Source organism: Lucilia sericata, unplaced genomic scaffold, assembly GCF_015586225.1.
Source record: "Lucilia sericata isolate MDLA Ls3-8-SP2 unplaced genomic scaffold, ASM1558622v1 Contig000194F_arrow, whole genome shotgun sequence".
NCBI lineage: Eukaryota > Metazoa > Arthropoda > Insecta > Diptera > Calliphoridae > Lucilia > Lucilia sericata.
The window spans coordinates 150,366-167,645 of NW_023994222.1; the positions used below are offsets into that span (position 1 = coordinate 150,366).

Here is a 17,280-nt window from a genome sequence, read left to right on the forward strand (position 1 = left end):
CTCTTGAATATAACTTCTACATTAAAAAATACTAAAGAACTTATTGCTACTTACTCGCAATGTGGTAGGGTATGGTGTATTCGGATACATTTTGTACTTTCATATTTTTGTTATTTTATGTAAACAAAAATAAAAATACTCATACAATTGTATTAAATTCACACAGAACCTGTACATGTGAGAGAGTAATATTTCTTATTCTCAGTTTCAGTTCTATTTATTTTTCTATGGTCTGGACTATAGTATAGTTTATAATCTGGATTATAGTTTAGTCTATAGTCTGGACTATAGTTTAGTCAATAGTCTGGACTATAGTTTAGTCTATAGTCTGGACTACAGTTAAGTCTCTAGTCTGGACTATAGTTTAGTCTATAGTCTAAACTATAGTTTAGTCTATAGTCTGTACTATAGTTTATGCTATAGTCTGGACTACAGTTAAGTCTATAGTCTGGACTATAGTATAGTTTATAGTCTGGATTATAGTTTAGTCTATAGTCTGGACTATAGTTTAGTCTATAGTCTGGACTATAGTTGAGTCTATAGTCTGGACTACAGTTAAGTCTATAGTCTGGACTATAGTTTAGTCTATAGTCTAAACTATAGTTTAGTCTACAGTCTGGACTGGCCTATAGTTTAGTCTACAGTCTGGACTGGCCTATAGTTCAGACTATAGTCTGGACTATAGTTTAGTCTATTTTAGTCTATAGTCGGGACTATAGCTTAGTCTATAGTTTGGACTATAGTTTAGTCTATAGTCTGGACTATAGTTTAGTCTATAGTCTGGACTATAGTTTAGTCTATAGTCTGGTCTACAGTTCAGTATATAGTCATGACTATAGTTCAGACTATAGTCTGGACTATAGTTTAGTCTATTTTAGTCTATAGTCTGGACTATAGTTTAGTCTATAGTTTGGACTATAGTTTATTCTATAGTCTGGACTACATTTTAGTCTATAGTCTGGACTATAGTTTAGTCTATAGTCTAGACTTAAGTTTAGTCTATAGTCTAGACTATAGTTTAGGCTATAGTCTGGAATATAGTTTAGTCTATAGTCTAGACTATAGTTTAGTCTATGGTCTGGACTATAATTTAGTCTACAGTCTAGACTATTGTTTAGTTTTAGACTATAGTTTAGTCTATAGTCTGGAATATAGTTTAGTCTATAGTCTAGACTATAGTTTAGTCTATGGTCTGGACTATAATTTAGTCTACAGTCTAGACTATTGTTTAGTATATAGTCTGGACTATATACTAGTCCATAGTCTGGACTACAGTTTAGTCTATAATCTAGACTATAGTTTAGTCTTTAGTCTAGACTATAGATTAGTCTACAATCTAGACTACAGTTTAGTCTTTAGTCTAGACTATAGTCTGGACAATAGTCTGAACTATAGTTTGGTCTACAGTCAGGACTATAGTTTATAATTTGGTCTCTACTTCAGTATATAGTTTTGACTATAGCTCAGTCTATATGCCGATTTTTAGTCATTATTGATATTATACATAGTTTATAGCCTCAATTCTGAAATTCTATTTTATTAAAAAAACAGAAATATTCTAAATTAAAACTATTTATCATCAATATCGATTTCTTTTCACAATAAACATTTCTAACAATCATTCTAAAAGCAATTTAAAAATGTTATTCTATTTGTTCTTCTCTTTTTTTCTTCTCTCTAACAATAAGACGTAAAATTCTATAGAAAGCAATAGAAATAACGAAAGAATAAAAAAAGTATTACAAACAATTCAATTATCAAGCATATTCTCGACCATTGCAACAAAAATAGTATTCAATTAAATTTAAATGTTAAGAATACATAGAACAGAAAAAGAAATTTGTATTACTCATACCAACCTAAATGTTATTTACACTAATAAATGAATGTCTTGTTAATAATAAAGTTAAAAAAGTACACAGTTATTGTGTATTTTTAAAAACTGTGTTGTTTCAGGCCATAAATAAATAAAAAGCGTAATAATAATTGCCAACAAAAGCCGTTTAATAATAATAAAAAAAGTGTCTGAAATATATACACAACATTAAATGCAATAAATTCTAGTTAATTCTTAATATAAGCACCAATACCGTGAAAAATACATGAGTCTATGACAAGCTAAAACATGCATTTTATTTTTTAATTTACTTTATAGTCTATTTTTAGGGTTTTAGGTGGGTGTTTTGGTTAGTTAGTTAAAATGACGTTTATGTGTATGTGTTTTTATAGAAATTAGTTATTTATGATACAAAAACAATTCTAGTGTTCTTTGTGATAGTGATCATTTTTTATTATTAGATATTGTGGAAAAAAACTTTTTCAATGAAATACACTTTTAAAAGCATAATAACGCAATAGGCTAAAGTTCAGACTATAGAGCTAAATATAGGCTATAGTCCAGACTATAGACTAAACAGTAGTCCAGGCTATACACTCAACTGTAGTAAAGTATATAGATTAAACTAATGTCAAGAATATAGACTATATTTCAGACTATGTACTAACCCACATTCCCGCAAATAGACCAAACTATAGTCCACACTAAAACCCAGAATATAGGTTAAACTGTAGTCCAAGATAAGGAGTAAACTATAGTCAACACCATAGACTAAACTATAGTCCAGACCATAGACTAATCTTTAGTCAAGAATATAGTCTAAACTATTGTTCAGAATATAGAATAAACAACATCCAGACTATAGACTAAACTGTAGTCCACATATTAGACTAAACTATAGTTTAAACAATAATCCAGACTATAGACTAAACTATAGTCTATATTAAAAATTATACTATAGTATGGAATATAGACTATAGTCCAGACTATTGAATAAACTATAACACAGAATATACAACATACTATAGTCCAGACACTAAACTATACTCTAGAATATAGACTATAATATAGTCCATACTATAGACTTAATTAGACATGTAGTCCCAGCTATAGACTGAACTATAGTAAAGACTATAATCTAAACTATAGTTCAGAATATAGACCTAACTAAAATCCAGACTGTAGTCCAGACTATAGACTAAAATATAGTCTAGAATATGGATAATGCTATAGAATTGTCTACAGTCTGGACTATAGAATAGTCTATAGTTGGACTATAGAATAGTCTACAGTCTGGACTGTAGAATAGTCTACAGTCTGTACTATAGAATAGTCTATAGTCTGACAATAGAATAGTCTAAAGTCTGACTAAAGAATAGTCTATAGTCTGACTATAGAATAGTCTATAGTCTGGACTATAGAATAGTCTATAGTCTGGACTATAGAATAGTCTATAGTCTGGACTATAGAATAGTCTATAGTCTGGACTATAGAATAGTCTATAGTCTGGACTATAGAATAGTCTATAGTCTGGACTATAGAATAGTCTATAGTTTGGACTATAGAATAGTCTATAGTCTGGACTATTGAATAGTCTATAGTCTGGACTATAAAATAGTCTATAGTAATAGTCTATATAGAATAGTCTATAGTCTGGACTATAAAATAGTCTATATTCTGGACTATAGAATAGTCTATAGTCTGGACTATAGAATAGTCTATATTCTGGACTAGACTATTCTATAGTCTGGAGTATAAAATAGTCTATAGTCTGGACTATAGAATAGTCTATAATCTGGACTATAGAATAGTCTATAGTCTGGACTATAGAATAGTCTATAGTCTGGACTATAGAATAGTCTATAGTCTGGACTATAGAATAGTCTATAGTCTGGACTATAGAATAGTCTATAGTCTGGACTATAGAATAGTCTATAGTCTGGACTATAGAATAGTCTATAGTCTGGACTATAGAATAGTCTATAGTCTGGACTATAGAATAGTCTATAGTCTGGACTATAGAATAGTCTATAGTCTGGACTATAGAATAGTATATAGTCTGAACTATAGAATAGTCTATAGTCTGGACTATAGAATAGTCTATAGTCTGGACTATAGAATAGTCTGGACTATAGAATAGTCTATAGTCTGGACTATAGAATAGTCTATAGTCTATAGTCTGGACTATAGAATAGTCTATAGTCTGGACTATAGAATAGTCTATAGTCCGGACTATAGAATAGTCTATAGTCTGGACTATAGAATAGTCTATAGTCTGGACTATAGAATAGTCTATAGTCTGGACTATAGAATAGTCTATAGTCTGGACTATAGGATAGTATATAGTCTGAACTATAGAATAGTCTATAGTCTGGACTATAGTATAGTCTATAGTCTTGACTATAGCATAGTCTATAGTCTGGACTATTGAATAGTTTATAGTGTGAACTATAGAATACTCTATAGTCTGAACTATAGAATAGTATATAGTATGGACTATAGAATAGTTTATAGTCTGGACTATAGAATAGTCTATAGTCTGGACTACAGAATAGTCTATAGTCTGAACTATAGAATAGTCTATAGTCTGGACTATAGAATAGTCTATAGTCTGGACTATAGACTATTCTATAGAATAGTCTATATGCTGAACAGAAGCCTTGTCTGTAGTCTGGACTATAGCCTACTCTAGGCTATAGGTTAGCCTATAATATAAATCTACAAAATTAAAATGTAAGTGTATTTCATTTCTTAGCTACAAAATATTTAACTAATTATTTAGATATTTACTATGGCTATAGCATTTTTAAATATTTAATGTGTTATAAAAAAACTCAATATTATTTTTTATTATCAAACTAAAAAAACGTTGTGTTAATAAATGTAATTTAGTATTAAAATATTGTTTATTTCAGGTGTAAGTTTGATATGCCCGTGAGAGTTATATGTCAAATTACATAAACCAATTACAAATCAATGTATAACAGTTACAATTTTGTTTTAATATCAGATTTAAATAATTTTAACAAAAATTTGTAATTTAATATCAATAAGAACTCTTAAAAATTTTATATTCTGTTTGTTTTTTTAAGCCAATTTTAAAGAGTTTATACATTCATTGGTAATTTTTGAATGGGGAAAAGGAAGGAGGGATAAGGTTTCTTGGGGAAAGGTTTTTAAGGTTAAGAGTATTTTTTTCAGTGTATTTAAGTCTATGTAATTTGGCATATATTTGTCTATTCGTGTAAACATAAATTTTGTATTGTTTTTGTAAAACTGTAAGTTTTAATGATATTTGTATATTTTTTTTATTCTGTAAATTTTTGATTCCAGTTAGGAGTTATATAGCCAGATTGACGATTTGTTTATCTGTATATAACATCACATACACATTAAATTGAACACTACAAAACAAGTAAAACAAAACTTAAGGAGATTCGGATGTTGTTATTTTTTTGATTATTTGCTGAACACATATAAGTAGAGAAGTAAGTAGCACACATAACAGCAGCGGTAAGTAGTAAGTAAGTAGAATAAAGTCTTCCATTTTCTTGGTTAAAGAAAATTGTTAAGGGAGTCTTAGAACTGAACCTGAAGAGGTCACTTTTCGTGAGAGTTTAAAGAAATACAAAAAATAGCTTAGGATAACAAGAAAATTATGATTTAGTATAAGAGTTTTGAAAAAGAAACATAAGTAACTAACAGTCTTTAAACTTAGGTTTGTTGTAATATATAAACTACACTTTCAAATTCGTATAAGAGTTTGTATAAGTGAAAGTTTTAAATTTTAGATTTTTTCTTATATTTGTCATATAATAAATAGTTTTTTATTAAAATTATATTGCAAATTGTATTAAACTATAGAAATTATTAACTTTAAAAGATTTGTATAAGAGTTTAGGTTTCAAAAATTATAGTAAAACAGTTTGTTTTATACAGATTTTCTATAAAACGAAGAAAATTTAACTATTTTACAAGTTTTATTAATAATTTTCTAATTGTATAAGAGTTTTTGTAAGAAAACTCAGTATAACAGTTGTCTGTATAAGACTTAGTATAACGAAATTTGTTTGAATACAATTTAAGTTAATAATTTTGAAGCAATTGCCTCTTCCAAGAACATTTACTGCAACAATATTTTACATGACAAATATCCGTATAAAAGTTTTCGAATTTCAGATGATTTCTTAAAAATTTTTTCAAAAACGGACAAAATTCTTATAGATTATACTTAAGGAAATAGTTAACAGGTATAAACTCAGTATAAGAGTTTTTCGTAGAAGACAAAATAGTTGAAAAATATTATTATATCACAAAATCTATTGAAATCTTTAAATATTTTCCACTTTTTATAAGAGTAAATGAAAGAAATAACAGTATAAGAGTTTCTTGTTTTAGGATTTCTGTAAAAGAATTGTAATTTTTATACAATTAGTGGAAAATTTTGATAAAATTTCAGTTTGTTTAAGAAAAACGACAGTATAAGACTTTGTATCAGAGATTTCTGTATAAGAGTTTATACTGCGGTAAATAATTCTTACAAAAATTGTGTATAAGACCTTTCTTTTACTCTTATTTTATAAGAAACCCGTATTTTTTAATACAAAATATTTCTGTATAAGAGTTTAGAATATTTTGTGAAAATATATTAAATTTTGTCTCGAAATTAAGATATTTTTTTAATTTTAACTGTTATAATAGAGTAGTTTTATAAGAGTTCAGATTGCGGTAAAGAATTCTTACAAAAATTGTGTATAAGACTTTTCTTTTACTCTTTATTTTATAAGAAAACTGTATTTTTTAATACAAAATAATGGATTTTGTATCAGAGATTTCTGTATAAGAGTTTATACTGCGGCAATGAATTCTTACAAAAATTATGTGTACGACCTTTCTTTTACTGTTATAAAAGGTCTTATACAAAATATTTCTGTATAAGAGTTTTGAATATTTTGTGAAATTATATGAAATTTTGTCTCGAAACTAAGATTTTTCTTTAATTTTAACTGTTATAATAGAGTAGTTTTATAAGAGTTTAGATTGCGTTAAAGAATTCTTACAAAAATTATGTATAAGACTTTTCTTTTACTCTTTATTTTATAAGAAAACTGTATTTTTTAATACAAAATAATAGACTTTGTATCAGAGATTTCTGTATATGGGTTTAGATTGCGGTAAAGAATTCTTACAAAAATTATATATAAGACCTGTTATTTTATAACAGTAAAAGAAAGGTCTTATACAAAATATTTCTGTATAAGAGTTTTGAATATTTTGTGAAATTATATGAAATATTGTCTCGAAACTAAGATTTTTCTTTAATTTTAACTGAGATTTCTGTATAAGAGTTTAGATTGCAGTAAAGTATTCTTACAAAAATTATGTATAAGACTTTTCTTTTAATCTTATTTACTCTTATTTTATATTTTTAATACAAATTTTTTTGTATAAGAGTTTTGAATATTTTATGAAATTGTTTGAAAATTTATTTCTAAATTAAGATTTTTTTGAATTTTAACTGTTATAATAGAGTAGTTGTTAAAAGGCTGTAGTATAACAGTTTTCTGTATAAGAGTTTTGGATTTATTTGCAGAATTTTAAAACTAATGTTTGAAAAATTGTATTCACGATTTTTGTTTGTATAAGAGTTTGTTTGGATGTTAAACATGGACTAAGAAACAATTCTGAACAGTATAACAGTTTCTGTATAAGAAATTTAGTTTTTTTATAGATTTTTTAAATCAATATTTACCAAATGAACAATTTTTGTTTGTATAGCAGTATTTTGAACTTCAAATAGTAATATTAGTATAATAGTTAATGTATACTTCACAGTATAACAGTTTTCTCTATAATAAATTTTGGTTCTTTGTAGATTTTTAAACAATTTTTTTATGAAATGAACAATTTATATTCGTGTAAAAGTATTTTGAACTTGATATACAAGTTTTTGTATAACAGTTAATGTTAAGAACAGAGTATAACACTTTACTGTATAATAGAACAGTATTCCGTATAAGAATTTTTAAACCAATATAAGAAAAGTGTAAATTTGCAAAGATTTGTGTTCGTATGGTTGTTTGTTTGGAGTTTTGTATAACAGTTAATGTTAAGAATATAGTATAACTCTTTACTGCTAAGTATAACAGTTTTCTACATAAAAAAATTAGCATTTTTGTAGATTTTTTCAACGAATATGTATGACAAGAACAACTTTTCAGATTTCTGGTCGTATTAGAGTTTTGCATAACAGTTAATGTTACGAATAGAGTATAACTCTTTGTCACACAGTATAACAGTTTTTACTGTATAATATTTTCAATTTTTGTAGATTTTTTTAAAAAAAATATAAGGAAAGTGAAAAAATTTCACGATTTATGTTCGTATAACAGACCTTGATATAAAAGTTTTGTATACCAGTTAATGTTAAGCATTGTTTAGAACTCTCTCATAAATATTATAACAGTTTTCAGTATAAGAAATTTGGTTTCTTGGTAGATTTTTATTAAACCTATACATGAAAAGTAAAAAATTGTCATTATTCTCTGTACAAGAGTTTTTGGACTTGGTATAAGAATTTTGTATAACAGTTTATGTTATAAATAGAGTATAACACTTTAATAGACATTATAACAGATTTTCGTATAAAATATTTAGAATTTTTGCAATTTTTTTAAACTTATATAAGAAAATTAAAAATTGTTCAAGATATCAGTTTGAACTGGGTATAAGAGCTTTGTATAACAGATAATTGTCTGAACAGTTAATATTATGAATAGAGTATAACACTTTAATAAACATTATAACAGATTTTCGTTTAAAATATTTGTAAGTTTTGAAGATTTTCGAAAATTATAAAAGAAAATTGAAAATTGTTTATGACATCAGTTTGTATAACAGTATTTTGAGCTAGTTATAAGAGTTTTGTATAACAGTTAATGTTAAGCATTGATTTCAACGCAATATAACAGTTTTCTATACAATTTTTTTTAAATTTTTTAGTTTTCTTAAACTAATGTTTGAAAAAGGAACAGTATACCATATTTTTGTTCGTATAAGAGTTTATGAAACTTAGTATAAGAGTTTTGTATAGAATTTAACATACAACAGGTGTCCTGGCTAAAGATTATGATATCTTTTTTTAATTTTTGGAATTAGTGTTTGAGAAATTAATACATTTTTCTTTGTATAACAGTTTGTGGTATACGATATAAGAGTTTTCTTTTAATAGTTTATGTTAGAAAGAAAATTAACTCTTTACTGCTGGGAAATTTGTAGATTTGTGTAGAATTTTTTATAAGAAATAAAAAATTGTATTGGGATTGGAAATTTTTTCCTGAGAAAAAATTTTAAACTTTTTTTAGTCTGTTTATTGTAAAAATAACTTTATCTTTAAGTAATTTTCTTGTTTAAGCTAAAATTTTTGTATTTCCTTTCACTTTTTACGGGAAAGAACTTTTCTTTTTTAGGTTTTTAATTTGAAAATTGTTTTTTATAAATAAAAAACAACACACACACACACTCCAAATATTATATTTAAATAAAATTAAACATATAAAGTGTAAATCAATTACAACATTTAGAAGAAAATAATTACAAACAACAAGTAGTAGTAAGTAAGTAAGAGTATGTAGTAACAATAGAGTTTTTGTTAACAAAAAGTAAAAGTTTTTTTTTTTGAAAGAAAATTTTAAAGTGTTTCTGGTTTTGTTAAAGGTATTTCGGGGGAATTTGTTTAAAGTAGTAGTAGTAGAGTTTGTTGAATAGTATTTTAGTAGTAATTTGTTAAAGAGTTGGTAAAACACACAATTTTTTTTTGTACAAATTTAAAGAGTTGTTTTTTTTTACTAAGTGAAAGTTTACGTTTCTTGCAACTAAATATTTTAGTTTTTTTAAGGGAAATAGTGTTTTTTTTAAATTCGCACCTGGCATTCATATGGTAGAAATGCTATATTGATCTCCTTTAGAGTTTTGATCTTTCTTGCAGCGCACGATTTACACAAATCGTTAAATAATTCCTCCGGGCAAACTATAAAATATATATTTTATATAATAATAATAAAATTTCCAAAAAAAACTAAAAATTTTTAAAACAAAATTTTGAAAACAAAATAGAAATTTTTGAAATTATAAGAAAAATCAAGTGCTTAAAAGGAAACTTTAAATAAAAGTTTTTTTTAAAAAAGGGTATAAAAACCTTTTTTTTTCTTTTTCTTAAAAATGCTTAATAAAAAGGCCTTTTTTAAATAGATATTGATTATTTAAAATGCTTAATAAATGGAAACTAAAGGGAGTTTTTTATATAAGTATTATAATTAATTAATTATAAATTATTTAAAAAAATTATTAAAATAATTAAAAAAAAAAAAATTAATTAAATATTTCAGTTTTATTGTTATATATTTATTAAATATAAAAATTAGCTAGTTCAAAACGTTCTAAAATTAAAGCTAATAAAAAGAGATAATTAATCTCACCGTTTAATCTCTTATTAAGAAAAATATTATCAATTATTTGTTTAAAAATTAAAAAAAAAAAAACTTTTCATAAACAAATAAAAATAATTGAAAAAAACTTTAAAAAATATTAAAAACTAAAAAAAAAACTAAAATTCAATTAATTTCCATAAAGAAAAAAACTAAATTCACTTTATAAATTCAATTAATTTCCTTAATTTAACCTTCAATTTTTCAATATAATCTGTTTAAAAATTTCATTGAGTAAAAAAATCTTCTAACCTTCTAGAAGAATTGAAATAGTCCACTCACTACACACCGCTTACCATGCAGAGTTACATTAACGCTATAACTCTTAGCAGACTTTTAGGGTGTGTTTCTAAACACACACACACATAACAGTATTGGCTCTTTATATTATAACGTCTAGGAAAAAACTTCAATAATTTATTACTCATTTAATAGAACTTTGTTATATAGAAATCTATATATAAACTTTATTTTTTTTACTTTTAGGTCTATGGTTAATGATCTGAAACCTATAGCAATCTGTTAAAGAAGTCCTCACCTTCAGAAAGTTTTAAGTGACAGCTTCAAAGAAAACTTATCCCATTAAACTTTAACCATTATGTCAAAACCCTCGATAATTGAAGTTTCACATCTTCAGTCAGCTATAGATGTCCTGTCGTTAAGAAAACGTTAAGCGACAGTTTTAAGTGGAGTTCATCCCACTAAACCTTAACCATTATCTTTAATATCTCGTTAATCCAGGACAAAACAAATGAACTGAAACATTTAACAATCAGCTAAAGATGCCTTGACTTTAAGAAAACGTTAAGCGACAGTTTCAAATGAATTTCATTCCACTAAACATTAACCATTAACTTAAATGTCGCGATAATCAATAATAATGATCTGAAAGATCTAACAATCAGCTAAAGATGGCCTGGACTTTAAATACCTCGTTAATCCAGGACAAAACAAATGATCTGAAACATATAACTATCAGCTAAAGATGTCTTGACTTTAAGAAAACGTTAAGCGACAGTTTCAAATGAATTTTATCCCACTAAACATTAACCATTAACTTAAATGTCGCGAAAATCAATAATAATGATCTGAAACATTTAACAATCAGCTAAAAATGGCCTGGACTTTAAATACCTTGTTAATCCAGGACAAAACAAATGATCTGAAACATTTAACAATCAGCTAAAGATGTCTTGACTTTAAGAAAACGTTAAGCGACAGATTCACATGAATTTCATCACACTAAACATTAACCATTAACTAAAATGTCGCGATAATCAAGGATAAAACAGATAATCTGAAATATTTAACAATCAGCTAAAGATGACCTATCTTTCAGAAAGCGTTAAGCGACAGTTTGATGTTTATGAAACACATTAACCATTGCATCGATGATCAAATCATCTGAAGCTATAGATATTTTTTCATCAAGAAAACGTTAAGCGACAGGTTCAAATGTATTAAATGCCACGATAATCAAGGACAAAACAAATGATCTGAAACATATAACTATCAGCTAAAGATGTCTTGACTTTAAGAAAACGTTAAGCGACAGTTTCAAATGAATTTAATTCCACTAAACATTAACCATTAACTAAAATGTCGCGATAATCAAGGATAAAACAAATAATCTGAAACATTTAACAATCAGCTAAAGATGACCTATCTTTCAGAAATCGTTAAGCGACATTTTGATGTTCATAAAACACATTAACCATTGCCTTAAAGGCTTCGATAATCAAGGATAAAACAAATTATATGATGCTATAGATATTCTTTCATCCAGAAAGCGTTAAGCGACAGTTCCAAAGGACCTTTTAAATGCCCATTAATCAAGAATATGACAAATAATCTGAAACCGTTAACAGCTAACTATTGATGTCCTGTTCCAGAAAGAGTTAAGTGACAGCTTCAAAGGAAATTCATCCCACTAAACATTAACCATTACCTTAAATGCTTCGTTATTCAAGAATCTAACAAATAAACTGAAACATTTAACAGTCAGATCTTGATGTACTGACTTCCAGAAAGCGTAAAGCGACAGCTTCAAAAGAAGTTCATCCCATTAAACATATAACAAATGCCTTAAATTCTTCGTTATTCAAGAATCTGACAAATAATCTGAAACATTTAACAGTCAGATCTTGATGTACTGACTTCCAGAAAGCGTAAAGCGACAGCTTCAAAAGAAGTTCATCCCATTAAACATATAACAAATGCCTTAAATTCTTCGTTATTCAAGAATCTAACAAATAAACTGACACATTTAACAGTCAGATCTTGATGTACTGACTTACAGAAAGCGTAAAGCGACAGCTTCAAAAGAAGTTCATCCCACTAAACATATAACAATTGCCTTAAATTCTTCGTTATTCAAGAATCTGACAAATAATCTGAAACATTTAACAGTCAACTATTGATGTACTGACTTCCAGAAAGCATTAAGCTACAGCTTCAAAAGGAACCTCATTCAACTAAACATTAACCATTACCTTAAGTGCCGCGTTAATCAAGAATACATTTCACAGTCAGCTATAGATGTCCTGTCTCCAGGAAAGCGTAAACGAAGTTCATCCCACTAAACATTAACCATCTGGATACGGATCAATAATAGTTATAGCTTTCTTGTTCGCCTCTCGTTAGGTTATGATTGAATTGAAAGTTCTACGAATTATACACTCACAGTGACCACCAGGTGCTACTGCATTTTTTATATGAACTTTAGTTGCACAAGAGAAATACACACGTACATAACTATGGGATACTGGGATCGTTAATCGCTAATACTTTCGCCAGCATCACGTTAACTAAGAACATAAAGTTTTCCCGAAAGGATACAACGATAGAAAGTTACTTCGCATGATTGGTGAAACGATAATGTTGAGTGAGTCATCTAAATTAGCAAAATATTTTCCTAACCAAGCGCAGAAAGCATCGATTCCAGACGTGCAAATAAACGCTTCAACAATTACTTCTGATGTTTCAATGCCAAAGGTACCATTAGAATGAAAATTACTTGGAGAACGCGGAAACAGAATGCCAAAGAAAAGAAAAGGAGATCACGACTCTTATATTTTATGAGGTGGTCACTTTATTTGTAGAGAAAGCAATCAAAAGACTACCCTAAGCACGGAAAGCACCGATTCCAGAATGCAAATATGCCAGAAATTTTGATAAATGCTTTAAAAACTACCTGTGATGCATCAATGCCAAAATGAAAAGGTAACACCAGAATGATAATTACTTGGGGAACGCGGAAACAGAACGTTCCAAAAAATGAGAATGGAGATCACGACTCTTATAGACCCCTATCGCTAATAGAAGTGAAATTTTTGTTCCCTTGAAATTTCATTCCCCTCGAAGGGAAAATTGCTATCGTGAACTTGCCGTGAACAATTCATTCACAATAGTTAATTTTGTATGCAGCAGCTGTTTAATGTTTACAAAATTCTATCAAAAAATTTCACAACAGGGGAATTGAAAGGGCATAATATCAAGTTGTTAAAACAATTCCTTCTGGAATTTCACCAAAAAAGTAGGCATTTCAGATAGATGTATAATGTATGAGAGGAAATTATATGTACCGATACCGCATAAATGAGGGAAGCAAGTCCACCGCTTATAGCAGATACTAAAGAAAACCTGACACGGAAAACAAAAGCAACGGACTTACGGCACACTAGAGCAGCTTGTGGTCAGGGTCCTCTAGACTCAGCTAAACCTACTACATTGGATTCATTGTCCATTGGATTTATGGACGAATCCTGTAGAGGTAGCTGTCACTAGGCTATACAGGAAATCAACTATATAATAGTATCCAAAATAGAGCTCTAAAGTTGCATTAAAGAATACATCGCATCTAGCAAGGGAACTAAACCAAGAATGATTTGAAACGTGTTTCTCATAGAACTCAATGGCAGAAGACGGACAACGGCATTAAGTGCCAAGGTTAACTATCTTGTCGTGATGCGAGGGCTTAAGTACACATCGTGACTATATCTTACTATGACTAATGCTTCGGTATCTAGCCATGGGAAACTATGGTTTTATAGAAGTTTATTAATCATCTTGTCAAGATAGTGAGTGTGATATGTGTCTTCCAATCCTACTTCCTTCTATTATGACATAGTTGATGCGCTTTGCTATCCGATATGGCTCGTTCTTTGTGCAGTAAGAGATTTTATGTTAGGCTTAGCGTTATATAGGCACTGTTAAGGTCAAGGTGAGTTGCAGCAGTGCCGAGGGCCTGGATGGCTAGCCAGTGCATAGAGGCGGCTAGTTGCTAACAGCTCCCCTCAGTGGCATGCCAAAGCGCGATGGTAAACTAGTTAGTTGCCTAGTCCACAAACGCCGATGACCGTCGTCTATACGTACATTCTCGTGCGATTCAAAATAGAGATACCAAATATACAAAAAACTAAGGATGAGTATAGAGATATGACAAAAGGGCTGGACGATCTGTTAGGGGTGAGACAAACCGGACGATACGGTCAACTAGGATAATGTTGGGAGGACGCTGACGTTACCCTTACTAACCTCCTTGCCAGAATTTTTGATGGTCAGCTACTGACTGTTTTAGACATGGAGGGTCTTCTGGAGGTGTCAAGTGACTCCTTTAGGGAAACTAGTAACACACAGAAGTTGGGAAATTTATCTCTGTCAGGCTGATAAGATAACATTGCCTTTTGAAGAGGCCAAGGGAATCCAAAGGGGACATTTGGGAAATAGCAAAAATGCCGCCACGTTTAGGTAAACCCCTGTGATAATCGAAAGTTAAGACTATAAAGAAAGTGAAAGAAAGGACAAGGAAATTGATCTACCCCAAGTTCATAGTTAAGTCTGTAGTATAGTTAAGTCAATTGTCTAGTATATAGTCTATTTTATAAACTAGTCCATAATCCGATTCATAGTCCATAGATCCAGTATATAGTTTAGTATATAGTATAATATGGTCTATAGACTAGATTCCAGTTTAGTATTTAGGCTAGTCTATATGAAGTCTAGTTTATAGTCAAATGTATTCTTCTAATTTGTAGTCTAATCTTTAGTTTAGTCCTTAAATGTTTATATTAACCGTTCTAATATTAGGTTTTAATACTGTATTTTTCAACTGTACCAAAAAAAAAGTTCAAAGTGCAAATAATTATTTTTGATTTTTCTCCATGTGACGTTATAATAGTTTGAGCCTTAACTGTAATTTCTAACTGTACCAAAAACTTCAAATTGAATAGTAGTAATATTTACAACTAAATATATATTTTAGCGTCAACGACGACGATGATGATGATGACGGCGGCAACGGCGGCGGCGGCGGTGGTGGTGGTGTTTAAAGGAGAGAAAAAAAAATTACACTAAAAACTAATTTAAGGGGAAATATTTTTGTGTGTTTGAAGCAAGAAGAAAAATTCTAAGCAAGAGAGTGAGAGAGAGAGAGAGAACCAGAAAAGAAAAGAATATATTAAGAAGTTTAGAAACTAGACAATGTCTATTTGGGGAAAGGGTTTATTAGAAAAACTATACATGAAGACGTTGTATGGTTTAAAGTAAAGCAGACAGACTTTATAATTTTGTCAAGTAGTGGTGGGGGGGGTAGACGTTTTTTTTTTAAGGTAAAGTGTTATTAAAAGGGTTTTTGTAAAGAAAAGAAATTAATGGCCTAGTTTTTATGGAGTTTCTTTACAATTAAGTAAAAAACTAAGATGTTTTTTATTAATATAAAAAAAAAATCTTATTATGTGTATAAGGGAGTAGGAGAAAAACTTATTATAAAAGAAGACAAAAGATTTATTTTAAAGAAAACTAAAACAATGTATAGTTTTAGACATTATGAAGGGGTTATTGGTGGAGAGGTGGTTGCCTAGGCTTTAGTGGGGTTTGCTTAGTTAAAATTAGTTTTTCGAAGAAGTTTTTGTTAAGGTAGAGCGAATAATGAATTTGAATTTCTTGTCGTAGTTGTTGTTGTGGTTGTTTGTTTCGAAGACATGTTTAGTATTAGGAAAGACAACAACACACATATGCAAATATTTTTAGAGAAATATAAGAGAAATGAAACACGTACGAATTAGTTGTGGTTAGACATTAAAAGCAAACCATATATGTGTATGAACATGATATAAATTTTGTTGCAATATGGTGGTATAATATATATAGAAGAAGACATATATATATATATATTTTAAAATATATATATATATAGATGTATATATAGCTGAAGTTAAGTATATAAAAGGGGTTATTTTGCGTATGAAGACAAAAAAAAAATGAACAAGAAACACACATAAAGAAATAAATAGTTGTTAAAAGCGAAAAATATTTTTGTAAGTCTTGGGCAAAGTTTTAAAATAGGGTTTTTTTTTTTTGAGGTTAAAATACCTGGCTTTCATAGGCTAGAAATGCTATATTGATTTCTTTGCAAGTACGCATATAGCGTAATAAATTCTTTTCAGCCTTAATCATATCAAAAATTTCATTAGGAATGGCTAAATTATATAAAAAAAATAAAAACAAAAACAAAAAGAAATTAAAAGAAAAAAAAATAAATAAAAAGTTTAAAAAAATAAAAAGAAAAAAATTTAAAAAAAGTAAAAAAAAAAAATAAAAAGAAAAAATTTTAAACAAAAAGTTTAAACAAATAAAAAGAAAAAAATAAAAAAAATAATAATAAAAAAACTTAAAAATTCTTTTTTAAATTTAAAACAAAAAAAAGAAGATAATTCTAAAATAAAAAAACTTACCCTCAGTAAAGAAGACATGAGCATAACGATACATAGGCCTGGCGGGATTTTCAAAATCCCTTATTAGACCAGCCACCGATTCTTGTGAAGGTGTTATTAAATATATAGCATCCATAGAAGGTAAGGGTTCACGCTTTTTATTAATATCCTCCACCACTACAAATACAAATAAATACAAAACATTAAATTTATAATAATACTTTTTAATTTCTTGCTATTTAAG

The 17,280-nt window shown here is 28.2% G+C and overlaps 1 protein-coding gene across 6 annotated transcripts in view; it reads right to left on the reverse strand.

Annotated features, from left to right (window-relative positions):
- LOC119601869 (protein ROP) overlaps positions 1–17,280 on the reverse strand; it is a 60,996-nt gene that overhangs the window by 21,884 nt on the left and 21,832 nt on the right. For 4 of the 6 annotated variants that reach the window (XM_037953102.1, XM_037953096.1, XM_037953098.1 and 1 more), the window contains exons 3-4: positions 17,058–17,213; positions 16,696–16,802 (exon numbers count right to left, since the gene is read on the reverse strand). In XM_037953102.1, the coding sequence (XP_037809030.1) occupies positions 16,696–16,802; positions 17,058–17,213 (263 nt within the window). Of the gene's footprint in view, positions 1–9,762; positions 9,867–16,695; positions 16,803–17,057; positions 17,214–17,280 lie in introns of all 6 variants that reach the window. The other 2 variants (XM_037953100.1, XM_037953097.1) reach the window with 1 other exon arrangement.